Consider the following 26,876-nt stretch of genomic DNA (forward strand, 5'->3'; position numbering starts at 1 on the left):
TCACGTGTCGACTAGACATGTTCTGCCTCTCTCAACTTACTTATATTCAGCACAGTCACACATGACTAGTCGGAATGTGGTGGGATGTATGCAAATCACATAATTGTGGTCACATGACCACCGGTTCTTGCCGCCAGCTTGGCAGAATCCTAACAGCATGCACTGGGCACCTTGTGAGGACTGAAAAATCTGCAGTCACATAGAGAGACAGCAAACTTTCATCACAAACCTGGACAACCATTTTATTTCTAAAATTAAACATTGTAGCATGGTGAATCCTAACAACTTGTACACTACAGTCAGGAGTCAGTTCTGCTTTCCAGTTCCAACGGTCACAACATGGCCACTCATATGTGCTTTTCATACTTATAGTCATACGACAACCAGCATCTCTTTCTGCTAATCTTATTGAATTAGCAGCTGTAGTATTTTACAAAACACAGAGAATTTGGAAGAGCAGCTAGACAGCACAAGATTAAGTATGCAAATTGTATATGAGCCGTAACACATGACAACTCCTCAATCCACTTGAGCTGTGTCTAACACGGGGTGTGAAGCTAAATTTTTTGGCTTAGGGGCTAGAAACCTAGATCCATCTTTGGATGCAATTCTATGTGGTAGTTCAGGTAGTTCACAGAAATACTTTAAACACACACACCAGTGTGCAATGGCACCCCCTGCCCGGCATCGTACTTTCAACTGTATCTTCATACTGATCCTGTTTGTAGATACAGTTGAAAACAATGATGGGAGGGGGAGCCATAAGCTGACACTCCCTCTCCCATCTTTCCTCCTCTGCATCTGAGCTCTGTGACGTTTCAGTGCAGAGGGCACGATGAAGTCGCTGCAGTGCACTCTGTGCTGAGTAGTGCAGAGGATCAGATGATGCACAGCAGAGACCGGAGCCGTGAGGAACAGGGAAAGGTGAGCATTTATTTATTTTTAATGTGGGGCCCATTATAGCGCTTGGAGGATTACATGGGGTACATAATAATGTATGGATGAATATATTGGACCCATAATAATGTATGGAGGACTATATTGGACCCATAAGTATGGAGTTGGGATGAGCAAGCATTAAAATGCTCAGATGCTCTTTACCCAAAACAAGCAATTCTTTCCTGTATAATGACTTGTATATAAGGCAAAATTTACAAAGGATTTAAAAAAAATAATTTCAGTAAACCGAAATTGAAAGTTTTATAAAAAAAAAATTGGAAATTTCAGTGTACTTTATGCAGGAAGCAAGAACTGCCAAAAATTAGATCGAAGAGGGACTCAAATACACTCTTATATTAGACATAAAGGAGGGCCTCATACATATTCTCTACAAATTGTAAAGTAGTGGTACTCCTAGACTCATAAAGGCTATGAATTAAGTGCAAAGACTACCAAAAATTTCAAGCAGGGTCAGCAATACACCCTTGAAGACACCAACTATAGTACCTCATTCAAATATTGTAAACAAAGTATAGTTGTGTAATTCCTACACTCATAAAAGCTCTGCACACAGTGCCAAGCCTGAAATAAATGAAATCAGGGTCATCCATACACGCGTCAAGGCACCAACTGTAGTACCTCATTCAAATATTAAGAAAGTGTAGTTGTGGTACTTCTACACTCATAAAGACCCCCCACAAAGTGCAAAGCTAGAAAAAATTACAGGCAAGGTCATCCATACACTCTTGAAGGCACCAAATTGAGTGCCTCATTCAAATATTAAGAAAGTGTAGTTGTGGTACTTCTACAGTTATAAAGGCTCTGCATCTAGAGCAAAGTCATAAAAAAATATTATAAGGAGGGTCATTCATGCACCCTTGAAGGCACCAACTGGAGAGCCTCATTCAAATATTAAGAAAGTGTAGTTGTGTTTCTACACTCATAAAGGTTCTGCACACAGTGCAAAGCCAGAGAAAACTTATAAGAAGGGTAATTCATATATTCTTGACGGCAACAATCGGAGGGCCTCATTCAAATATTAAGAAAATGTAGTTGTGGTAATTGTACACTCATAAAGGCTCTGCACACAGTGCAAAGCCAGAATAAAATATAAGGAGCGCCATTCACAGACCCTTGAAAGCAACAACTGGACTGCCTCATTTAAATATTAAGTGTAGCTGTGTTACTTTTACTTTCATAAATGCACTACACACAGTGCAAAGCCAGAAAATAATTATAAGGAGGGTGTAAAGACTCTGTTGTTGGGTGTCCCAGGAAACAGGGCTCCTTCCCTGTCCCTAACACTAGCGGCTTCCTAGCTCACCCTGCTTCCCGGATAACTTCTGATGGTGACGACACCGGGGAAACATATCTTGCCTTAGCTCCTGAATCCGCCCTCAGTCTGTACCCTTCCCCCATCGAGGGAAGAGAGGAGTAGTACTCTACCGTAATACACCAACCAGACTAACAAGGTAATACGAACAAGGATAATGGAAAATACCAAACATACAAATATAATCACGCATATAACAGAGGAATGCACCGGGGGTGGAGGATGGGGTTACACCAAAGTATGAAAAGAAAGGGAACTATTACGCACTCAAAGCCTAATGATTTACACTATAGGAACAGAAAAGTGTAAATAGGGTCTTATCCAATGATAGGAAATAGAAATATATAAATTCTACTCACCCATTCTCGGAGAGAAAAGGCACATAGGATTAATAAGCTGCTGCACGTCCAAGGGTCAGACAGATAACCGCCGAAGTATAAAATCCATTGGAGCTTTTTTTGGACTCCGTGCACTGCTTAATAATATACAGGATTACAGTTGAGATGAAAGATCAATGTTTTTATTGCCAACGCGTTTCGAAGTATAAGCTACTTCTTCTTCAGGGCATGCGCTGCTGAAGTAATGCCAGAGCGGCGGCAGCTGTAGCTGACTTGCTGAAATGGGGCTGACACGGCATACCTTGACACCAGCTCTAGCAAATCTGGGTAGGTTTTCAGAAACCACTGAAGTACCAAGTTGAGCACATGGGCCAAGCATGGTATGCGTGTGAGTTTGCCAAGCTCAACAGCTGCCACCAGGTTACTGCCATTATCACACATGATCATGGATGGTTGGAGGTTCAGTGGCGAGAGCCACAGATTTGTCTGGTCTGTTATCTCTTCAATAAGTCTGTCGTGGTGTGGCCTAGACAAATTAGCTTCAGCAGAGCCTGTTGTCGCTTCAATGAGGCAGTGCTGCAGAGCTTCCAGCTGATGTGAACTACATGGTCTAAGATACCAAATCAGAGATGAAAGATGAGGATGAGCAGGAGGGGGTGCAGGAACTAGAGTAGGAGGTGGAGGAAACCCTAATGGAAGTAGGGCCAGCAATCCTCGGCGTTGGTAGCAGATGTGCCATGCCAGGGTAAAACTCTGCCCTGGCCTTCACAATGTCCACCCAGTGTACCATCTGGAAAATGTAGTGTCCCTGGCCACAAGTGCTTGTCCACGTGTTGGTCTTTAAGAGGATAATCTCAGTAACTGCGTTGGTAAGAGCACGGGGTATGTTCCTGGACAAGTGCTAGTACAAGGCACAGATGCCACATCAGGAGAAATAGTGGAGGCTGGGGACCGAGAACTGAGGGACAACTGCCGCCATGAGTCAGTGGAAATCCTCCTTGTCTACAAGACTAAACAGCAACATTTCCACAGCAAGCAGCCTGGAAATGTGCTCGTTTATAAAAACCACAGAAGAGGAAAAAATCCTCCAATATTCGAGAAAAAAACAGAAACAGGCAGAGATGCTTACCTGTCTAAACTGGCCTCAATACAACTGCACTAACAGGGTGCAGTGGACCCAAGTAAAATGACAACTGCACAGGTGTAATAATACCAAATGAAACAGCCAGCCTTCAATCAGGGATTGGCCATGTGGCACACCAGTGCAAAAAAATATAATCCGTATGTGGCAGTGTTCACACAAGGAATGCAGCTCCCATTTTCGCACTTTTTGGATTAGGCCATCTAATCCATTTAAAATTAGGCTACCTTTAGCACAAGCATTACTAAAGTTATTTAGATGTTTAACCCTTAAGGACTATCTTCTGATTTTGTGGAAAATAAGTACATCTCATCTCCTGACATCTTGTTGCCGAGATCTCCATCTGCACATGCACCGCCCCCAGCGGCCATTTTCTCGGAGTCCTCCGTATAGGAAACCATGAATCTGTGGGGTCTCTGGCCTTTCACAAAATGTCAGCAGAGCCCCCGCAGCACCTGAGACACCAAGTCGCCCACAGCACCGCCAGACACCCCTGCAGCACCGCCGGACACCCCCCACATCCCAGCCTGCAGCAACGGTACCGGTAAGGTATGTCCGCATTATAAAATGCACCCCCATTTTCACCCCAAAATTGGGGGAAAAAATTGCGTCTTATAATACGAAAAATACGGTATTTCAGATCTATTTTTTTTATTTTGACAAGGGTAACAGGAAAAATTGGACCTCAAAGTTTGTTGTGTAATTTCTCCTGAGCATGCCAATACTCAATGTGAGAGAGAAAACCACTGTTTGGGTGCACGGCAGAGATCAGAAGGGAAGGAGCGCCATTTGACTTTTTGAATGCAAAATTTGCTGGAACAATTGGCGGATGCCATGTTGCGCTTGGAGAGCTTCTGTGTGCCTAAACAGTGAAAATCCCCCACAAGTGACATCATTTTGGAAACTAGACCCCTCAGGGAACTGATCTAGATGTGTGGTGAGCACATTAAAACTTCAGGTGCCTCACAGAAGTTTATAATGTTGAGCCGTAAATTAACTAAAATCAAATTTTCACCACAAATATGTTTTTAGCACAAAATACTGCATTTTCATAAGGATAACAGGAGAAATTGCACCATACAATTTGTTGTGCAAATTCTCCTGAGTACGCCGACACCCCATATGAAGAAGAATGCATCTGTTTGGGAGCACAGCAGGGTTCGGAAGGAAAGGAGCGTCATTTGACTTTTTGAATGTAAAATTTCTTGGAATCACTAGCAGACATCGTGTCCTATTTGGAGAGCCTCTGATGTGCCTAAACAGTGGAAATCCCTCACAAGTGACCCCATTTTGGAAACTAGACCCCCAAGGAACTTATCTAGATGTGTAGTGAGCACATTGAACCTCTAGGTGCTTGACAGAAGTTTATAACGTTGAGCTGTGAAATAATAAAATCACATTTTCCTCACAAAAATGTTATTTTAGTCCCACATTTTGCATTTTCATAAGGATAACAGGGGAAAATGCACCATACAATTTGTAGTGAAATTTCTACTTAGTATGTCGATACACCATATGAGGGAGAAAACTAACGTTTAGGTGAGCGGTAGGGCTCAGAAGGGAAGGAGCGTCATTTGACTTTTAGAATGTAAAATTTCCTGGAATTATTAACGGACATCATGTCACATTTGGAGAGTCCCTGTTGTGCCTAAACAGTGGAAATGCCCCACTAGTGACCCCATTTTGGAAACGAGACACTCAAGGAATGTATTTAGATGCGTGGGGAGCACCTTGAACCCCCAGGTGCTTCACATAAGTTTATAACGTTGAGCGGAGAAAATAAAAAAATTACATTTTCTCCACAAAAATGTTATTTTGGACCCAGATTTTGCATTTTCATAAGGGTAACAGGAGAAATTGCACACCATAAAATACTCCGATATTTCATATGTGGTGGAATACTACTTTTGAGGCACAGTTCAAAGCTTAGAAAGGAAGAGGCGTCATATTGGCGTTCAGATTTTGCTGGAATGGATTGAGGGTGCCATGTCACATTGGCAGAGCCTCTGAGGTGCCAGAACAACACAAACTCCCTATAATGTGAACTCATTTTACAAACTACACTCCCCAATGAATTAATCTAGGAATGCAGTGATCATATTAACACCACAAGTGCCTCACAGAATTTTACCCCACTGAACGGTGAAGAAAGAATAAATTCAATTTTTACCACTAAAATGTTATTTTAGCCCCATGTTTTTAATTTTTCTAAGGGCCAACAGGAATTTTATTCACAACAAGCTTAGGTCTATTTTTTCCTGAGTGCGCCAATACCCTACATGTAATCAGGAAATATTTTTCAGGCACAGGGCAAAGTCCAGAAGGCAAGGAGCGCCACATTTTACTGTTATGGTTTGCAGGTGTCATGACCTACTGGGAGAGCCCATGAGGTACCAGAACAGCACAATCCCCATAAGTGAGCCCACTTAACAAACTACACCTCTCAATGAATTCACCTAGGGGTGCAGTGATCACATTGACACCATGGGTGTGTCACAAAATTTTATACCATTGGGTAGCACAGAAAAAATAACTACATTTTTACCACCAAAATTTTGTTTTAGCCCGAGATTTTACATTTTCACACAAGAAGTCGGTAAAAATGGCACCATAATTTGTCCCACAATATCTACTGAACGCAGCAATATGTGGCTGTACAGTACTACTCAGTAATACGGAGAGACTTGAAAAAAATGGAGTGCTATTTGCCTCCTGGAGCGCAGATTTTCTTAGAATAGTTTGAGGACTCCATATACAAAGCTACAGTGCTAGAGGAGCAGATTTCCCCAAGTAACCCCATTTTGAAAACTATACCCCTTGGGGAATTTATCTACAAGTTGTAGTGTCGATTTTGACCCCATGGGTATTTTCCAGAAACAAGCATCAATGAATGTTGCCGAGTGAAAATTGCAAACTGCAGTGCTAGTGACCAGTACTTTGCAGTCACTAGTACGTTGAATTCATCAACCTGTGCTTCTGGAGGCATGGACCAGTAAGTTAGGCAGGCTCTCGTCACTTCAGAAATGGCAAACATGGACATTATATGTGGTTTAGGTACACTGTGGGGCTCAGAAAGGAGGGGTCATTTGGATGTAGGAGCGGAGAATTTGCGGAATTTCTTTTGTCGGGTGAGGAGCCATTTTGCTTTTCCAGAGCCTTTGTGCTACCAGTAACGTCAAAGCCCCCTATATTTTTCGTTAACAGATGACAGACCTAAATGGGGACTTGCTTTTTTCATGGATTTGAGTTGAAGCTTTTATTGGGAACATTTTACATAACATTTATGATCACATTTATCCGGCGCTCTACGCTGAGCACTTACTTTGGGGATTCCATCTAAATCTCAGAATAACGTGACAGATGAAACCCCCAAGGGATCCATTTACTATTATGAGGCAGCACAGTTACTCTGGACTCCATCTGACCTCTGTTAAGCAATGTCCTTCTTTTCAGAAGTACACAAAACTGTGTCTGACGGCACTTTTATGCAATCTTAAAAAGACGGACACTGCTGGATCAAAGGTCCTATGGCGTCCACAGTGCCTCCATCTGTCTCTTTATCATGAATCTTCCGCCAGAGGTTCTGTCTGAATCACGTATTTCAGAGATTTACACGGAAACCCCGATGCAAGCGCTCAGCACTGAGCGTAGGATAAATGTGCACCGAGCCTTACTGTGATCTTTAGGAGGCAGAGAGAAAAAATCAACAGCAGGTGAAAAATTGGTTTTATTTATATTTTACACCATTCCTCGTGCAGTATAAGTGATTAGGCGACTTTATTCTTCAGGTCGATGCGATTACAGCAATACCAGATTTACATTGGATTTTTATGTTCGGCTGCTGTCACACACTAAAAGATGCTTTTTATTGCAAAAACCAGCAATTCCGAGTTTTTTTTTGTTTTTTTTTTGGGGGGGGGAGTTATGCCGTTCTGTGTGTGGTAAAATAGATAAGGCAGTTTTATTCTTCGGATCAGTACAATCACAGTGATACCACATTTATATTCTTTTTATGTTTTGGCACTTTTACACAATAAAAACTGTTTTCTAGACAAAATAATTATTTTTGCATCGGTTTATTCTGAGAGCTATAACTTTTTTATTTTTCCGCTGATGGAGCAGTATGGCAGCTTGTTTTTTGCGGGACAAGATGACATTTTCAGCAGTACCATGATTATTTATATCCATCTTTTTGATCGCATTTTATTCCACTTTTTGTTCGGTGGTATGATGATAAAGCATGGTTTTTTGCCTTGTTTTTTATATATTTTTTAATGGTGTTCACTAAAGGGGTTAACTAGTTGGACAGTTTTATAGCTTGGGTCGTTTTAGACTCGGTGACACAAAATGTGTACTTTTAATGTTTATATTTATACAAATATTTATTTACCAGATGGAGGCCCGATGCTATTGCATCAGGAGGGCGGTAATGTAACGATGGGGGCAGGCTTTGCAGCATTAAGAACCTTTCCCCCCATGTGCTCACCCACCTATCCACTCTCTCTTTGCCCATGTGCTGACTTCTCCCATCTGTGCTCTCTTCTTTGACCCGTCTACCCCATGTGCTATCCCCTTTGTCTGCTGTCTCTCTCCTTCCTGTGCTGTGTTCTTCCCTCATATGCTGTCCTGTTTGAGCTGTCACCCCCTGTGCTCTGTCTCTCTCACCCCTGTGTCTGACCGTGTACAGAACATACCACATCTTCAGGGCAGGGGAGGAAGCAAAAGACAATACTGACATTACAGCAGGAGATAATAATAATAATAATCTTTATTTTTATATAGCGCTAACATATTCCGCAGTGCTTTACAGTTTGCACACATTTTCATCACTGTCCCCGATGGGGCTCACAATCTAACATTCCCTATCAGTATGTCTTTGGAATGTGGGAGGAAACCGGAGTGCCCGAGGAAACCCACACAAACACGGGGAGAACATACAAACTCCTTGCAGATGATGTCCGTGGTGGGATTCAAACCCAGGACACCAGCGCTGCAAGGCTGCAGCACTAACCACTGAGCCACCGTGTTAGGATACATTTTGTGAGGTAAAATATTGCTTAAAAACAGTCAGTGAAATATTTTACCTCACAAAATGAATCCTTTATGATCTGTAATGTCAGTATTGTCAGTATTGTCTTTTGCTTCCTCCCCTGCCCAGGAGATGTGGTATGTTCGGTCAGACACAGACAATTTTTAAAATGTACTTTCGTTCATGGGAAACCCCTTTAATGTGATCGGCTTCCTCTGCCTGTAGACACGTCCTGCATTTGCAGCCAGGATCAGCCGAATGATTCACTGCGCCTGCGCGGAATTCGCACAGGCGCAGTGCAACGGTGCTCCGCTGGTGATACCACACAAGAGGCTGCGTGAGTGTGTGAGTGTGACTGTCAGAGTGTGAGTCTGACTGTGAGTGTGAGTCTGACTGGGAGTGTGAATATGAGTGTGAGAGTGTGTGAGAATGTGAAAGTGTGTGTGTGAGAGCGTGGTGCGTACGGCATATAGAGTGTGTGGTGGTGCGTACGGCATATAGAGTGTGTGTGTGTGGTGCGACGGTGTTCTGCATGTGGTACCGCGCAATAGGTTGGTACCAGCAGCAGTTTCCATATTGAGACACTCATCACTTGGGTGTCCCAATATAGCGGGTCAATGAACTTCCTCCGCTTGGAATTCTGGGATACGGTAGCATCTGGACAGAACAGGAAATGAAAACATTACAAGGCAATTATATAAATAGATAGATACAATATGTCTTGATTTTTTTTTATTATGTTTGATTTTTTTTATATTTTTACAATTATTTATAAAATTTTTTTACTTTCTTACTTTGTCCCACTATGAGACTATCATTTTTTGCAGGCAGATCACTTCTACAGCATGATGATGCAGCAGCATCTCCATGCTGTAGAAACTGTCAACTCTGCACTGACAGAGAAACTTGCTGATCATGCCCTATGCATGGTCAGCAAGTTTCCTAGGTGCAGTGACCCCCCCAGGTGTCATCACGCCGTGGGGTCTCCAATACAAAGGCAGAGGGGTTGTCAGCCCTTTGCCTGCTACCGGAATGCTGCGATCACTTTCAATCGCAGCATTTCGGGGGCTAAATTTCCAGGAGTGGTACGTTACTGTGTAAGAAAGAAGACCGGGCTGCGGGTGCCGACAGAGCACCGGGTCCGGAGCTGCTGGGGTCATGCCCATTGTTGCAGGGGGGAAGGAAATTGAGTATAGAGATCACCCATGACCTGCAGAGAGGGGGCGTTGTGAGTGTAGCAGGGACCAGGAGTTTTGCATGGGGGAGAAGTAAGAGGGCAGGCCTGTGGCATGCTGCGGGTAGAGTTAGTCCGCGCGGCAGTGAGAGGACACGAGTGCAGAGAAGACTGAGCGAAGAATCATTGTATTAGACTCGCAAATGCAGAACACATCGAAAGGGAGATTGTTGGACGAGACTCCGGATTGCAGAACCTTTTGAGCAGGAGATTGTTGTGCGAGACTCCTGACTGCAGGGTGCGCCGAACAGGAGATTGTTGTGAAAGGCTCCCGGTTGTGCAGAGCAGTATGATGGACTAGGGGCTCAACGGGTCAAACCAGTGACCGCACGTTGCCACCAGAAGAGGAAAGATTAATCTGTTGGGCGGGGAAGCCTGAAGATTTCAGCACCGGCCTCAACCGGCATCCAGCTTGCACGCTCTGAGCACGTGAAATGCGTCAGACTCATGATAAGTGGAACAGAAATACTCATAAACTGTCACCTTAAGTTACTCAGTTATTTTGTGATTTTTAGCTTAAATCTGATTTACCCCCTTGTTGCTCCCTGTGAGGATATTACTCCCAGTAGTAATTAAATCAAATCACTGTTACCCCTGTTAACCCTTCCTCTGTGTATCTGTGTCGCTGCATCCGATTTTCTGCATTACAACTGCTCCTGGCACTTAGTGCCGGGTGTCAACTGACAGCCGGCGGCGATCGCACGCGCATCCCCCATGTGCGTGGGAGATCGCAATGACGTAATAATCTGTCCCTGGTCAAATAGACCCAGGGCACATGGACGGAAAATAACGTCCGATGTCAGAGAGGGACTAAGGGAATCTGTCGGTGGGATCAACCCTCCTAAGCCATCTACATGGGCATGTAGGTCATAGAAAGTTGAAAATAAATGAAATGACTGGTATATGCACTCTGATTTGTTATTCCAAAGAAATCTATAGTTTTCTTAATATGTAAATTAGATGTTAAGTTCTATCAGCCAGACACAGATCTCCCTGAGAATCTGCCTACAGAGCTTATTTTTATTGAATGAAAGGATGTTACCAGTGAGAGACATGTAATGACTAACAGTCTTTTCCTGATCTACATGATTCACACTGTTAACAGCCCCTTTCATTTAAAATAATCTCTGGAGGCAGATTTTCAAGGACATTAGTGGCCGGCCCATAGATCTAACAGCTCATTTACATAATAAGAAACTCTGGAAAAAGACCTAGGATCACAGATATCAAGGTATCATTTTATTCCTTTTATTCTGTTTCCTATGACTTACATACCTATATAGACAGTTTAAGAGGATTAGTCCTACTGACAGATTCCCTTTAAGGTAAGCGAGAGATATTTAACATACTCGTGACAATTCTGTCCCATTCTTTTACCTTTGCACAACGTACCTGATAAACTCCAGCCATAAATGTAACGGTAGCTCCTACTGTAATGGCATAGCAGCTTCTATCACAAGTCAGTCTTGAGGTCTGATTAGCATCAAGTGTTTCATTCGTTATTAACCCAGCCACTGTTGACAGATGGCCTCCTTGGTCACTCAATTTGTCATAACCTGCAGCTTGCAGTTCTCGGTCCACAATTTCACCCACCATCAAGCATAGCACCCCAAATATTCCAACATGAATATGCTTAGAAGTTCCCATTAAAAAATATATAATGCATGCAAAAAATGAGGTGTAAAGGCCATAGATAGGTTCCTGCCCGGCCAAAAGTGAGTAAGCAATGGACTGTGGAACAAGCAGAATACCCACTATTAGGCCTGACATGGCATCACCTAGCAAGTAGTCTTTCAGTTTGTATTTAGGGAGCCATTGGAGCACAGGCAGAAAGCCGAGCAGCACATCTTTGGCTTTGTTAGGAGAACATCTACAGGTTTTCCTTAGCTTTTCAGTTAAGCGGGTTTGTAGGGAAATTGGATTCTTCTCTTTTTCTTCCAGATGTATGGTCCCTGGTGGCCGGGAGCTGCGGTGGATAGCTTTGATGTTGCCATTATCCTCAGTTTTCATTGTGATTTCTTTTTAATTTATCTAAGAAAAAAACAACACTGATCAGAATATAAAAATATATTGGTAATACATAAGTCTTGACTCATCATTTGCATTTTTTAAGTCACTTTTCTTTTTTGTTTAATGGTATATTATAAGTGTGCGTGCAGTTCATGAATTTTGCACAAAGTAAAAAATGGTCTCCATTCTTCCATTTAATCTGTTTTGCACCTTTTTTGCATAAAAACTCACACGTTGCGAAATGGTCCTAAACTTTGCTGTACATAAAATCACTCCAAGGGGTGAGTGCAGTGAAAATTTTCTACCTTTTCGAAAAGTTGCACATGATGAATCAGGCAAAAACATCTGGAAACCTTTAACTCTACCCATAGTGGTAAACTAAAAAAAATGACAAACACTGTTGTCGCAGGACCGTGTTTTCTCTCATACAAGAGAATCAGGCAATTATGCTAATCAGACTATGATTAGACGCTGATCAAACGCCGATCAGAGTTTCATCAGAGTGTGATCTGATTTTCTCGGTTGTGGAGAAGATGGGAAAATTTTTTTACCATCTTCTCTACTCTATCAGTCCATGCGCTCAGATGTCATGTGAGTGGGGTCCTATTTGTGTGACAAATCCATTGACTTGCATGGTCGAATGCGATCCGATTTACGGATGCATTAGAATCAGTGAATGTGCACAGCCACATAGAATAACATTGGTCCAAGTGCGATACAAATTTTTTTCACACTTGGACCAAAAATATGTTGGTCTGCACAAGCCCAAACACATATAAAACTGACTTAAAAAAGGAGCAAATGGAGAGTAAAATGAATATGGCACAAGCAAAGCACAGGCTCAAAAAGTTTTTAAAAATTTAACCCCAAAAATTGGCACAAATGCAATAACGAATAGGACCCATCGACTACAAACTAATCAGGCTGATTTTGTGTTTCTTTCTTCCCAGGACTATTAACATATACGTAACTCAGCGTAATCACAATCATTGCATTATATTACAGCTAAGAATGCTATTAAGAATAGGAATGTATTAATTTCATGGGTAGAACAGAAAAAAGCTTGGCATTCTTTAGAAACTGAAATACTTAAAATGCATTAAGCTGATTTCCTTCTTCCACTACAAGTCTTATTGCTTTGCTGTTAGCTTTGCATAATACCACAGACGACTACATCGCTTCTAACCTACAATACAGTCAATTTGCTTAAAAATTTCAAAATAACCTTGTTTAACCAGAAAGGATAATCATTAACTGAACATCCACAAAGAAATATTTTATCGCCATCTTAAAGCAAACACATCTGGTCTAGTGCCTCTCATATCTATGGTAGCAGCTCATGTGCCCTCCTGGGAGTGAGTCAGCGGATTTAGAGGCTCAGGATCCGCAAAAAGAACCTAGTAAGAGCACCGACCTCCATGTCATATTTTTCAAGAATTCTTTATTTTACCCCGGATTTCAGAACCTTCTTATTCTCAGCATTCCAGATTTTTCTTTTCATTATTTGGAGTAATGTTGTTACAATGTTGGCACAACAACCTCACCAAAAAACTCCGACAAGCATTCAGGGTCGGACAGCATTGGAGGAAAACAAGCCTGCCAGACGACTTCACTGCTTTCAAACAAGCTACACTTGCCTTTAAATCAGCCCTCACCTCTGATAAACAGACCTATTTCACAAACCTTGTATCTTCATTATCTCACAACCCAAAACAACTGTTCAGTACATTTAACTCTCTCCTCCACCCACCACTGCCACCTCCAACTACCCTCATCTCTGCTGAGGACTTTGCCACCTACTTCAAAAACAAGATCGACTAAACAAGGCAAACCTTTACAGTTCCACCACACCAACCGCTCCACATACCAGACCTCTGCCCTTCCCTAATAACCCCACTCTCCAACATCACTGAAGGAGAGCTTACTCATCTCCTTTCCAAATCACGCCTCACCACCTGTGCACTTGACCCCATCCCTTCCCACCTGCTCCCCAACCTCACTAACATGATAATTCCAGCCCTAACCCATCTCTTCAACCTATCCCTAACTTCTGGCACCTTCCCCTCTGCCTTCAAACATGCCACCATAACACCCATCCTCAAAAAATCAAACCTTGACCCAACTGCTATGCCTAGCTATCGCCCCATATCACTGATCCCGTTTGCTTCCAAACTCCTCGAACAGCATGTCCATGCTCAACTTTCCTCCCACCTCTCATCTAACTCCCTCCTTGACATCCTGCAATCTGGCTTCCGCCCCCACCACTCCACTGAAACTGCCCTGACCAAAATTACTAATGATTTACTCACAGCCAAAGCTAACAGACAGTTCTTCATCCTCCTCCTTCTTGACCTGTCCTCTGCCTTTGACACAGTTGACCACTGCCTACTGCTACAGATTCTTTCTTCCCTTGGCATAAAAGACCTTGCCCTGTCCTGGATTTCCTCATACCTTTCTAACCGCACATTCAGCGTTTCCCACTCCCACACTACCTCCTCATCCCGCCCCCTCTCTGTTGGAGTCCCCCAAAGCTCTGTCCTGGGGCCCATACTTTTTTCCATCTATACTCTTGGCCTAGGACAACTCATAAAGTCCCATGGCTTCCAGTACCACCTGTATGCAGATGACACACAGATCTACCTCTCTGGCCCAGATGTCACCTCTCTGCTGTCCAGAATCCCGGAGTGTCTATCAGCCATATCCTCCTTTTTCACCTCTCGCTTCCTAAAACTCAACATAGACAAAACTGAACTCATTATCTTTCCTCCATCTCACGTATCTTCCCTACCCAATCGATCTATTATGGTAAATGGCATCACGCTCTCTCCCGCACATGAAATCCGCTGCCTCGGTGTAACTCTCGACTCTGCCCTGTCCTTCAAACCACACGTCCAAACTCTTGCCACCTCCTGTCGCCTCCAACTCAAAAATATTTCCAGAATCCGTCCCTTCCTCAGTCCTCAACCCACTAAAACTCTTGTACATGTCCTCATCATCTCCTGCCTTGACTACTGCAACACTCTCCTCTGTGGCCTCCCTGCCAACTCTCTTGCACCACTCCAGTCTGTCCTCAATTCTGCTGCCCGGCTAATCCACCTCTCTACTCGCTACTCCCCTGTCTCTCCCCTCTGCAAATCCCTCCATTGGCTCCCAATTCCCCAACGAATCCAGTTCAAACTACTAACACTGACCTTCAAAGCCATCCACAACCTTTCCCCTCCCTATATCTCTGAACTAATCTCCCAATATCTTCCCTCACATAATCTTCGATCTTCCCAAGACCTCCTACTCTCCTCCACACTTATTTGTTCCTCACACAACCGCCTCCAAGATTTCTCCCGAATACCCCCTATCCTCTGGAATACCATGCCTCAACAAGTCCGATTATCCACCTCCCTCGGATCCTTAAAAAACGGAACATGAAAACCCATCTTTTCAGGAAAGCTTACAGCCTGCAATAACCATTCTGCCGCCTCACCACCGCCTGAGTTGCTGCACCCCCGACCTTCTGTCTCATCCCCACTATCCCGTAGAATGCAAGTCCGCAAGGACAGTCCTCCCCCTCTGTACCAGTCCGTCATTGTAAATTTGTTTACTGTTAACGATATCTATAACTTTGTATGTAACGATATCTATAACTTTGTATATAACCCCCCTTCTCATGTACAGCACCATGGAATTAATGGCGCTATATAAATAAATAATAATAATAATTTTCTTACTTTTTCTTATAACATCATTGTGGAGTATTCTGTTTTTACTACACAATATTTTCCTCAAGAGAGGAACCCTCTTCAAGAAGTGATTAATATCACTGAAAATAAAAGAAGTGACTAATACACGTATAATATAAAGCCATACTTATCAACTCACCCAGAATGTCTTAAAGTCTACAGGACAAAAAGAGACCACCAGGAAAAATGTGCTAACCTCGCCAGTGCAAGAGGGTTTCTTGTGCTATTGTCTTCATATAGTGCCCCTGTAAAGTGACCGAGGGCAGTAGCCATGGAAGAGCTGTTGCTCCGTAATGCCATGGCCCTTTATAGGAAAATCCCAGTCCTAATGTGCTACCACGTGTGGGTGCATCACATCACACTCACTTGTAGGCCACAAGCCCAATTTCTCCAGACCTCCATCTTCAGGAGCCGCCGTACATAACTCAGGGGACACGCCGTTTGTTTCAACAAGCTAAAGTTTACTGGACAGTTCAAGTTCATAAGATTGTAACACGCAGTATTGGGCATAACACTTCTTAGTTCTTGCTAGGCCAGCAGAAGGGCAGCAATCGTAAGACGATGGGAGGCACCGGACCAAGACCAGCAACACCCATCGGACTGGACCACTCCGCAGGTGAGTATAATAAAAGTTATTTTTCTACAGGCCATTTTGGGGGCAGATATACAGCATTATAGAATGCTGTATATCAGCCCTGAAAGGTGATGGCCATAACTTATATCAGTCAAAACTTGTGACAGGTTCCCTTTAATACACTGCATCTTCAGCATTGCTATCCATTCCTCCTGGACTATCCCTATATTTACTGTTCCTGTCAGCCACAGGGATTTCCCGTCCAGTCCCACAATGCACCTGGGATCCATTACCTTCCCTTCATGCGATTCTGCGTCCATTATCTCCTGTACGACAGAGTAGATGGCACTCTGCATAGAACCTATAGCAGGCCTTGAGCTCCAGACATTGCAGGAATACCCACAAAAGATTCCCGTAAGACTTCCCACTGCCCCGAACGATAAGTGCTTGCCCATTGCAGCTTGAAGTTGCCTTTGGTTACTGTACTTCCCTATCAGACTAACTATCAGGAAGCAGTCCCTTTTAACTGGGGCTTGCCCTGCCCACTATGGGCTAGTCCCAAACTTTAACCATGTCTGTTTCTACGGCATGTGGCTGGGCAGATCTCTTTCGCAAACAATATGCATTACATTTATATAAATTAAACATGTTGTACTTATAATGCTTAACAGAGTCTTTTATCATATCATCATTACCTTATGTCCTAAATCTTAACCTACACATGTTCCACACTATTCCTAACAGACTATATCTAAAACCACGACACTATTCACATTATAATATACAGCACCACACGATTCCTGTCTTCAGGGGTAGGAACACAATAGTACAGTCCACCACTCTTACACCCCAACAACAACAAACGCAAAATCAGGGGCAAGAAATGGGAATGTGAAAGGGGCATGGTATGTAACAGGGGGCTTAGTTATGCAAAAATCCAAATAAGTGCAAAAGTTTATCAAGAATAATACCAGCAGGGGCGTAACTACCACGGTCGCAGCAGTCGTCACTGCTACCGGGCCCGGGGGGAGTCAGAGGCCAAGCAGGTCAGACAATGTTATCTCCCAACTGTGACGATTCTTGTAGGATAGTCCCGCACTGAGCCGCCATGACCCCCCATGCACCCTATCCTCGTCCTCCCAGATAGACCCACCGCAGCCCCCCACAGCCTGCTATGAAGTCCTAGGCTGTTCTGTGGCTGTGCACACAGGACCTGTGATGAGGTCACAGGAGGGGAGGAGACAGGGGTCACATGATCAGGAGCCTTGTTGTCTACAGGACTCTGCTGTGCTGGTTGTCATGGTGCTGGATGAGGTAAAGTTTCCGTGTGGGGTCAGGAGGAGTTTACAGGGTGGATGTAGCAGAGCTGTGTGTACGAGGTGTGCGGAGTGAAGATGTGTGTGTATCGGGTGTGCAGAGCAGAGCTGTGTGTGTACGGAGCGGAGCCGTGTGTGTATGGGGTGTGCAGAGCGGAGCGGTGTGTACGAGGTATGTGGAGCCGTGTGTGTACGAGGTGTACGGAGCAGAGCTGTGTGTACGAGGTGTACGGGGCAGAGCCGTGTGTGTACGAGGTGTACGGAGCAGAGCCGTCTGTGTGCAAGGTGTATGGAGCAGAGCCGTGTGTGTATGAGGTGTGTGGAGCCGTGTGTGTTCGAGGTGTGTGGAGCCGTGTGTGTACGAGGTGTACGGAGCGGAGCCGTGTGTGTACAAAGTGTACAGATCAGAGTCGCGTGTGTACGAGGTGTGCGGAGCAGAGCCGCGTGTGTGCGAGGTGTATGGAGCAGAGCCGCGTGTGTACGAGGTGGACGGAGAGGAGCCGCGTGTGTACGAAGTGGACGGAGAGGAGCCGCGTGTGTATGAGGTGGACGGAGCAGAGATGTGCGTGTATTTTGGCATGGGGGGGCCCATTTGAAAGTTCGCTCCGGCGCTCAAAACTTTGTAGTTATGTCACTGAATACCAGTATAAAAAGAGAAATTTATCCCTCCGTCAGCAACAACTGATCTGACAAGTGCAGCTCTTTTAGATTCATTTCTTCCTCTTCACCAGATTGTCAGAAAATCCCCCACCCCCAATACCTTCCTGACTAGAGATGAGCGACTTTGCCTTTTTTAGGGTCGAGTCGGGTTTCATGAAACCCGACTTTCGCAAAAGTCGGGTCGAACGGAATCGGCCGACTATAGGGACAAATCGGAGGCCGACCGAAACACGAAACCCAATGCAAGTCAATGGGGAAGCAAAGTCGGCAGGGAGTGGAGGACAGTAAACACACCTACAGTGCCCATTTCAATGCCAAAAACATCAATTCTTATTACTGAAGCTTGTCAACCTTAATTTACTTCATAATAATGGTTACGCATTGAAAACTAGGGGTTATTTGACTAAAGTTGTGGGGGGAGGGGTAGGGCTGGCTCCAGGTTTTCGTGTGCCCTGGGCCAAGGAGTGTCAGTTCACCCCTTTAACACATACTACAACTCATGATGCTCCGATACGGCACAGAAATATAGGTATAGTACAATGACAAATACTTCACTGCTTACATGACATGACTGATCTATTTTAAATTGTACAATAGCTCAAAAAAAGGACAGTATATTACTCCATACAGTATTATGGCCACCACATTGTGCGCCAAACAGAATAATGAGCCACATATATTTATCTATACAGAATAATTGGTCACTCACATATAATGTTCCATACAGTATATGATGAGCTCCACATAATGCTCCAGCATATGATGGGCCTCATGGATGATGCTCCAGTATATGATGGGCCCTAATAATGCTCCATATATATAATGGGCTCCATTTCTAATGCTCCACTGTATAATGGGCCCCGTAAATGCTGCTCCAGTGTCTGATGTCCCCAATCTGGAATGTTCCAGTATATGATGGGCCCCATAGATGCTGCTCCAGTGTCTGATCTGCCCCATTTATAATGCTCCAGTATATGATGGGCCTCATGGATGATGCTCCAATTTAAAATGGGCCCTAATAATGCACAATATATAATGGGCCCCATTTTTAATGCTCCAGTGTATAATGGGCCCTGTAAATGCTGCTCCAGTGTCTGATGACCCCCCATTTGGAATGCTCCAGTATATGATGGGCCCCATTTTTAATTAACCCAGGCATGTTATGTGTAAAAACTTGAAAAAGGGTACAGTATCACCAGATACAAGGTATATATAGTATAGTGTAAACATTCTGAATCTCCGTATACATTTCAGGAGGCAGACACAAACGCTCTCAGGCCCAGTATGGATTACACAAGAATATGAAAAGCTGTAAATGGGTAATGTAACACAAGCGTACAGCTTTACAGTGTTGGGGTAATCTTAAAGCTCCTAATATATTGCCGGAGTAACAGACAGACGTTCACAGGCTCATTATGGATTAAACCAGAATCTAAATAGCTAAAAAGGTTACTGTATCAGAAGCGTACAGATGTATACAGTGTTGGCCAAATTTGAAATCTCGGTATATATTTCCGGAGTCACCCTCAGACGCTCACTTAGCCTGGGTTTGACCATAATAAAAAATGTTGTAAAAATGGTACTGGATAACAAGATAGCAAGTATATATATTATAGGGTACAATTGAAATCTCCATATACATAGTCCCGTAGTCACTCTCAGACACTTACCCAGTATGGATTTGACCGTAATACTAAATGTCGAACAATGGTACTGTATAACAAGATACAAGCTGTATCAAGTATAGGGTAAAAATTGGTATCTCCGATTCACCGTATATATAGAAGGCGTAAACCACACAGGCTCACTCACTACGGATGATACCATAACACAAAATTTTGAACAAAGGTACTGTATCAGCACATACCAGGTGTATCCAGTCTAGGGGTAATTGTAAATTTCCTTCTATACTTCCGGAGTCAGACACAGACACTCACAGGCTCAATATGTATTACGCCAGAATTTAAAAAGTAGAAAAAGGGAAAGGAAGTCGAAGCGTACAACAGTATACAGTGTTGTGGTACTTTTAAATCTTCGTATATATTTCTATCTCAGTAAGCCAGTCCAGACTCTCCGCTACTGGAAACTACATGGATAAAAGTACAGACGGAAAGTCGAGTGTTAGCAGAAATTTGGAAATTACTCATCGTGGGAAAACCTCCCGGTAGAAGTTGCACAGGCGATGCAGACCCTCAATTACTGTGTCTGTGGAGACAGCAAAAATGGTTCGTGAAGAAAGGACTGCTTTATAGCAGTAGCATGGATCACATCACCTTTACTCGTCTCCATCAAATTGTGATCACAGGGAGAGATGTAGACATGGTCCTCGCTGCCTATCATGATGTGTCTGGTCATTTTGGAGTGCAAAAGACAGAAGCCACAGGATGTAGGCGATTCTATTGGATTGGCTTGAGAGGAGACATTGAAAAATGGTGGCAGGAATGTCACACGTCTGTGACTATCACAACTGTGAAAGGTGATCATAAACCACCACTACATCCGCTTGTAAGTTGACGTCCATTTCAAATGGTAGCCATTGATCATCTGAAGGTAGAGGCCAGCAGGACAGGCCATAGCTACATCTTAACCATCATCGATAAATACACCAAATATCTAGTGGCCGTCCCTGTGAAGGATTTAACTGCCCAGACTACACAGCGGTGGAGCAGGGAGAGGTAAGTATTGCAACTTGCAAGTGCTGTGGCCATGAACAAGCATGGGGGGCACACTCGTGCTCAACGGTACTGGCACAGGGTCCCTCATAGTGCGCTGGTGTGTCTGACGGCGAGTGGGCACCCCCACCATCAGAGACACTGTATTGTACTATAAAGGGCCCTGTGCCAGTGCCGTCGGCCATCAGTGGGCCCATCCACCTGTTCAGAGCAACGGCACTTGCCCGGGTGTGCCAGGTGTTGACCCCAGCCATTGTGGGGTGGGTGGGCAGCCCACTTAGGGAGGTTTAAAAAATGGCATATGTTGATGTGTTGGCTGGACATTCAGCTGCTGCAAAGGGTGGAATTGGGCAAGTCTGAGGAAGAGGAGGACAAAAGCGAGGCAGTTTTCTGGCAACCTATGTGTCATCAGGGGAAGGTGGGACAAAATCCTTTGTAACCCATGGATGGTTCATTTTAATGAAGGTTAGCTCATCAACATTTTGAGTTGACAGACAGGTCCTTTTTTCTGTCAGGATTGATCCATCAGCACTGAAGACTCTTTTAGATAACACACTAGCAGCAGGGCAAGCGAGCTCCTGTAAGGCATATTGTGCCAATTCAGAACAGTTGTCCCATTTAGAGGCCCCAATAGTCAAAGGGGAATGACTTGTGAGGGAGAAAATTGATATGAGAGTAGTTTGTAGCCATATTTGACAACTGCTGTCTCCTGTCACTTTTAATCGATGCAGTATTAGCAGTCGTGTGAGCGGTACTTGAGAAATCATTCCACAACATGGTCATTAAACCCCTGTCTCCATCGCCACTTCGGATGTGTGCACCACGAACACCTCTTCCATTGTGCCCACTACGGCTCGTGGGAGAACCAGCACCGCTGCTGTGTGCTGGGAAGGCCTCAAACAAACGGTTTACCAGAGTTGCTTGTTTGTTAGCCAATATTATCTCTAGGTTCTCCTGTGGCATGATGTTGTGTAATTTGCCTTTGTAGTGTGGATCGAGGATGCTGGCCAGCCAGTAGTCATCATCCCTCATCATTTTGGCAATGCGGGGGTCCCTTTTTAGGATCTGCAAGGCATAATCGCACATGTGGGCCAATGATCCAGGTGTCAATGCTGCACTGCCACTGCTGGGTGGAGGAGCACTTTCTGGCAAATCCACATCCCTACAGTCACGCACAAACACTGTACCTGACTTGGAACGCCAACATTTTCTCTTGCCCCCTGAGAAGCATCCTCCTGCACAAAATAATCATCCCCCCTCATCCTCCTCCACTTCCTCTTCTTCCTCCACCTCGTCCAGGACAGTTCCCTGACCAGACAATGGCTGACTGTCATCAAGGCTTCCCTCCTCCTCCTCCTCCTCCGCTGCAGACGCCTGATCCTTAATGTGCATCAAACTTTGCATGAGCAGACGCATAAGTGGGATGCTCATGCTTATGATGGCGCCGTCTGCGCTTACCAGCCGTGACCATTCCTCAAAACACTGAAGGACTTTACAGAGGTCTTTCAGCTTTGACCACTGCACACCCGACAATTCCATATCTTCCCTCAAACTGCCTGACTGTGTATCCTCCCACAAATATATTACAGCCTGCCTCTGTTCGCACAGCCTCTCAACCATGTGCAGGGTGGAGTTCCACCTCATTGCAACATCTATGATTAGGCGGTGCTTGGGGAGGTGGAGCAATCGCTGCAGCTTCTGCATACGAGTGGAGTGGATGTTTGAGCAACGGATGTGCGAGCACAGTCTTCGCACCTTATATAGCAGGGATGCTAACTCCGGATAATTATTAAGGAAGCACTGCACCACCAGGTTCAAAGTGTGAGCCAGGCAAGGTATGTGTGTGAGTTTTGTGGCTATGGCTGCCACAAAATTACGGCCGTTATCACTGTCTACCTTGCCTGCCTCAAGATGTAGACTGCCCAGCCATGACTCAGTTTGTCGCTGCAAGTAGTCGGTCAGTACCTCCTCGGTGTCTGTTGTCGCCCAAAGACATCATCTTAAACACAACCTGCTGACGCTTACCACTAGATGTTCGATAGTGGGACACCTCATGTGCATCACTGCCAGCTGCGAATGGAGTGCTTGTGCGACTGCGCTCTATGGATGAGCTTTCGCTGATGGAGGAGGAGGGTCGAAAGCCTACAGCCAACTGTTTCCTATACCGTGGGCTAGGCAGCACTGTTTCACCGCCGCTGTCCCCTGTGGAGCCTGCATCCACCATATTAACCCAGTGCGCAGTGATGGACACGTAACGGCCCTGGCCATGCCTACTGGTCCATGCATCTGTTGTGAGGTGCACCTTTCCACTCACTGACTGTTTTAGTGCATGGACAATGCGGTCTTTCACATGCCGGTGGAGGGCAGAGATGGCTTTTCGAGAAAAGAAGTGCCGACTGGGTAAGTCATAGCTTGGGACAGCGTAGGCCATGAGCTCGCGGAAAGCTTCGCTTTCAACCAAACGGTAGGGCATCATCTCTAATGAGATTAGTTTCGCAATGTAGGCGTTCAAACACAGTGTACGAGGATGAGTACTTTGTTGTCCTACTCAGAGTGTCTGGTAGGGTGAGCTGGACTGGAGAGCTGCATATGGGGGAAGTAGCGGTGGACCGGACGGAGTGAGGGGGTTGGTAATGGTACTGGTGGTGATGGCCTAGATTCAGTGTTGTGTTGCAAAACCATTGTGATTCCCTGAGTGCTTTGGCCTTGCGATGACACCTCCACGTTTAGTGCTGGTGGTGTGCTTAACGATGGCGGTGGTCTTACAGTGGGGGAATCGCTGGAGCGTTGCTGGCTACCTTCAGTCGGAGCAGGTGCACATGTGCTACCTGAGGTTTTGCAGTCCGTCCACGCTTGCAAGTGCATGTTGATTAAATGTCTAAGCATGCAGCTGGTATTCAAATTTCTGAGTTGTTTACCTCAGCTAAAGGTCACTTCTTACAGGTAACCTTTGCCTCATCAGTAGGATTTTGAACAAAGAAGTGCCACACTGCACTCTTCCTACTATGGTATACATTTTCTGGCCTTGCACGCTGTGCTAAGTTGACCGTCTGGCCAAGCTGTCCTGCAACTCTTTTAGTTTTTGGTCCACGCTTTTGGACAGCTACGGGTCTGCCAGATAACTGCTGCAATGTCAATGCCTGCTGCGGATGCTTCACCTTATCTGAACTATTGCCAGCGCCACCCTCCTCCCCCAATGGATGCCAATCCTGGTCAAGAACTGGGTCATCCATCACCTCCTCTTCAAAGTCATCTGTACCTTCCTCTTTACCTTCTTCTGTGTCACTGTGTAAGGTGGTATAGTATGCGGGAAGGAGCACCTGAGTTTCATCAGGGTCAGATTCTGGCTCAAAAGACTGCGAGGGCAATGTAGTGCTCTGGGTTAACGTACCAGCAGAATCATCTAGCAGTGGCTGTGCATCAGTGCACTCCATGTCAGATTCATCTTGGACTGGGGAATTCAGGATTTGATTGGATAACCCAGGCATGGTATGTGAAAAGAGCTCCATAGAGTAATCTGAAGTGTGGGCTGCCACATCCTTAACTTTTGGTGGGGGTGAAGGACACAAGGAAAGGTGTTTTTCCTGACCAGAACCCTGCACTGATGACTCCGTGCTTGCAGGTTTCGAACATTCAGAAGAGGAGGTAATAGAGCGGGTGGCTGTTTCGGCAATGTACGCCAAAACCTGTTCCTGATGCTCCGGCTTTAAAAGCGGCTTTCCTACTCCAAGAAAAGGTAATCTTACAGGCCTTCTTGGGCCAGATGATGATGCAGGCTCAACACCTCCTGCCTTAGCTGTTATTGTGCTTTTGCCAGAACTAACTGTTGCACCACAACCATCAGTATCAGCTGCGCCCCCCTGCCCACGTCCGTGGCCTCTTCCACCTCATGTTTGGGAAAATGTACCAAAAATACCAGCAGAGAGATGGTACTGTATGAGAAGCGTCCAACTGTGTAAGGTGTATTAAAAAAATTAAATCTACGTATTGTGAGGTAGCGCTGTCATTTAAGTAGGGGATCACTCGCTTGGCAGCCCCAAAATCAGATCCGGCACAGGTTTTCCATAAACCAGTATAGTCCATGCGGTTTATTAAGCATCATAACCCATGATCAGCAATATATAAACGGCATAGCGTCCATGACAGAGCTTCACTCTGTTAGCAATGTCCAATACGCAGGCTTTTCAGCCTCACAGTTATATCTCACCCAGTCAGGGTTCTCTCATGGCTGCTTCTCCATACTACAGACATTCATTCCCTCCAGGGAACTCTCAGGCACTTGCAGCCATTACTCACAGCGTCCAAACGTGCTGTCAGGCAGGAAGCCCCATCTCAGTGGGACCTTCCACACTGGAGCAACCGGGTCCAAGCATTCACCCATGTGAACTACCCTGGCCACATTTTATGGTTCATAGCCATGCCCACCGGGTCACATGACTCTGACCTCATCACAGGTCCTTCAAGCATTTACACACTCTTTCCAACAGTGCTTTAAACATACCTGGGTGGGTTTGTAGGTAACCAGGTTCGCCCATCTCTCTAGTTACCTGGAGACTTCTCCCTTACACATTGAAACAACACCTCAGCAATCTCATTGCTGAACAACACATAAGTCTCCATCCCAAAGCCACCCACTTTGGGATACATAACGGCCTTTCCGTATTCTGCCATTCATCCTTTCTCCTGGGACATCCACACAGCGCCCCCAGCGGACTCAGTGATTACTACACCACAGTATATATTTTGTTAGTCTAAGATGCTCTCACAGTATGTAATTGACCATAATCCAACAAGCAGATATACGGAACTGTATCAGAAGTGTACAACTGTATACGTTTTTTGTGTAACTAACAATATCCGTATATGTATTTACGGAGTGTCACACAAACACACACTGACTCTGTATAGATGTGACTGTAATGCGAACGGCAGATATACAATACTGCTTGAGAATCGGAAAACTCTATACGGTGTGTGTATGGAAAATTCTCAATCTCCGTCTATTTTTATATGGACTGACACACGCTCTCTGTCTAGTTTAGACCGTCATCAAACAGCAGATATATGAAACTGTTTGAAAAGCAGACAGCTCTCTAAGGCGTAGGTCTGGAAAAATGGAAAATCTCCTCGGCTTGTTTTTCCAGAGTCACACTCAGATAGCTTCTATTTGTCCGTGATACCAGCTGGTACACGGTAGTGTGTGAGGAGCATACACCGCTATATGGTGTGTGTATCGAAAATTGTCAACCTCCATCTATTTTTATATGGACTGACACACGTTGTCTCTGTTTAGTTTTGACCATCATCAAACAGCAGATATACGAAACTGTTTGAAAAGCGGACAGCTCTCTAAGTTGTAGGTCTGGAAAAATGGAAAATCTCCTCGGCTTGTTTTTCCAGAATCACACCCAGATAGCTTCTATTTGTCTGTGATACCAGCCGGTACACGGTAGTGTGTGAGAAGCGTACACCGCTATATGGTTTGTGAAAAAATGAACCCTCAGTAACTCACCAGAACAAAATAATAAAAGTTGGAGTGCTTTGAAAAAAGCAGTTTGAACAGCAGTGTGCACACAGCAATGCAGCTAGCAGGTAACCTTAAAAGGCAGCCTAATCACCACCAGCGCTGCTGCACACAACAAAAATCCTCCCCTTTCACTGCACACTAACTGTACAGTGAAAAGCGCTATCAGCAGAAGCAATTTTGTTTTTCTTCTTCCCTGCCTAACGCTCTCCCTATTCAGAATCAGCAGCAGCAGCACCTCTCCCTATTCTAAGATCGGCAGAAGATGGCGGTCTGCGGTCACGGCCTTTTATACCCACTGTGACGCCACACAAAGCCAGCCAATCACTTCAATGCCATTCTCTAAGATGGTGGTGGCCGCTGCCCATGTCA

General features: G+C 44.8%; 1 protein-coding gene across 2 annotated transcripts in view; it reads right to left on the reverse strand.

Moving 5' to 3' along the window:
* SLC26A2 (solute carrier family 26 member 2) overlaps positions 1 to 26,876 on the reverse strand; it is a 109,121-nt gene that overhangs the window by 29,742 nt on the left and 52,503 nt on the right. For both annotated transcript variants that reach the window (XM_073575184.1, XM_073575183.1), the window contains exon 2: positions 11,407 to 12,045. In XM_073575184.1, the coding sequence (XP_073431285.1) occupies positions 11,407 to 12,024 (618 nt within the window). In that variant the 5' untranslated portion in view covers positions 12,025 to 12,045. The remainder of the gene's footprint in view (positions 1 to 11,406; positions 12,046 to 26,876) is intronic.

This window comes from Dendrobates tinctorius, unplaced genomic scaffold, assembly GCF_039654945.1.
Source record: "Dendrobates tinctorius isolate UK_male_01 unplaced genomic scaffold, ASM3965494v1 ptg000043l, whole genome shotgun sequence".
NCBI classification, from domain to species: Eukaryota; Metazoa; Chordata; class Amphibia; order Anura; family Dendrobatidae; genus Dendrobates; species Dendrobates tinctorius.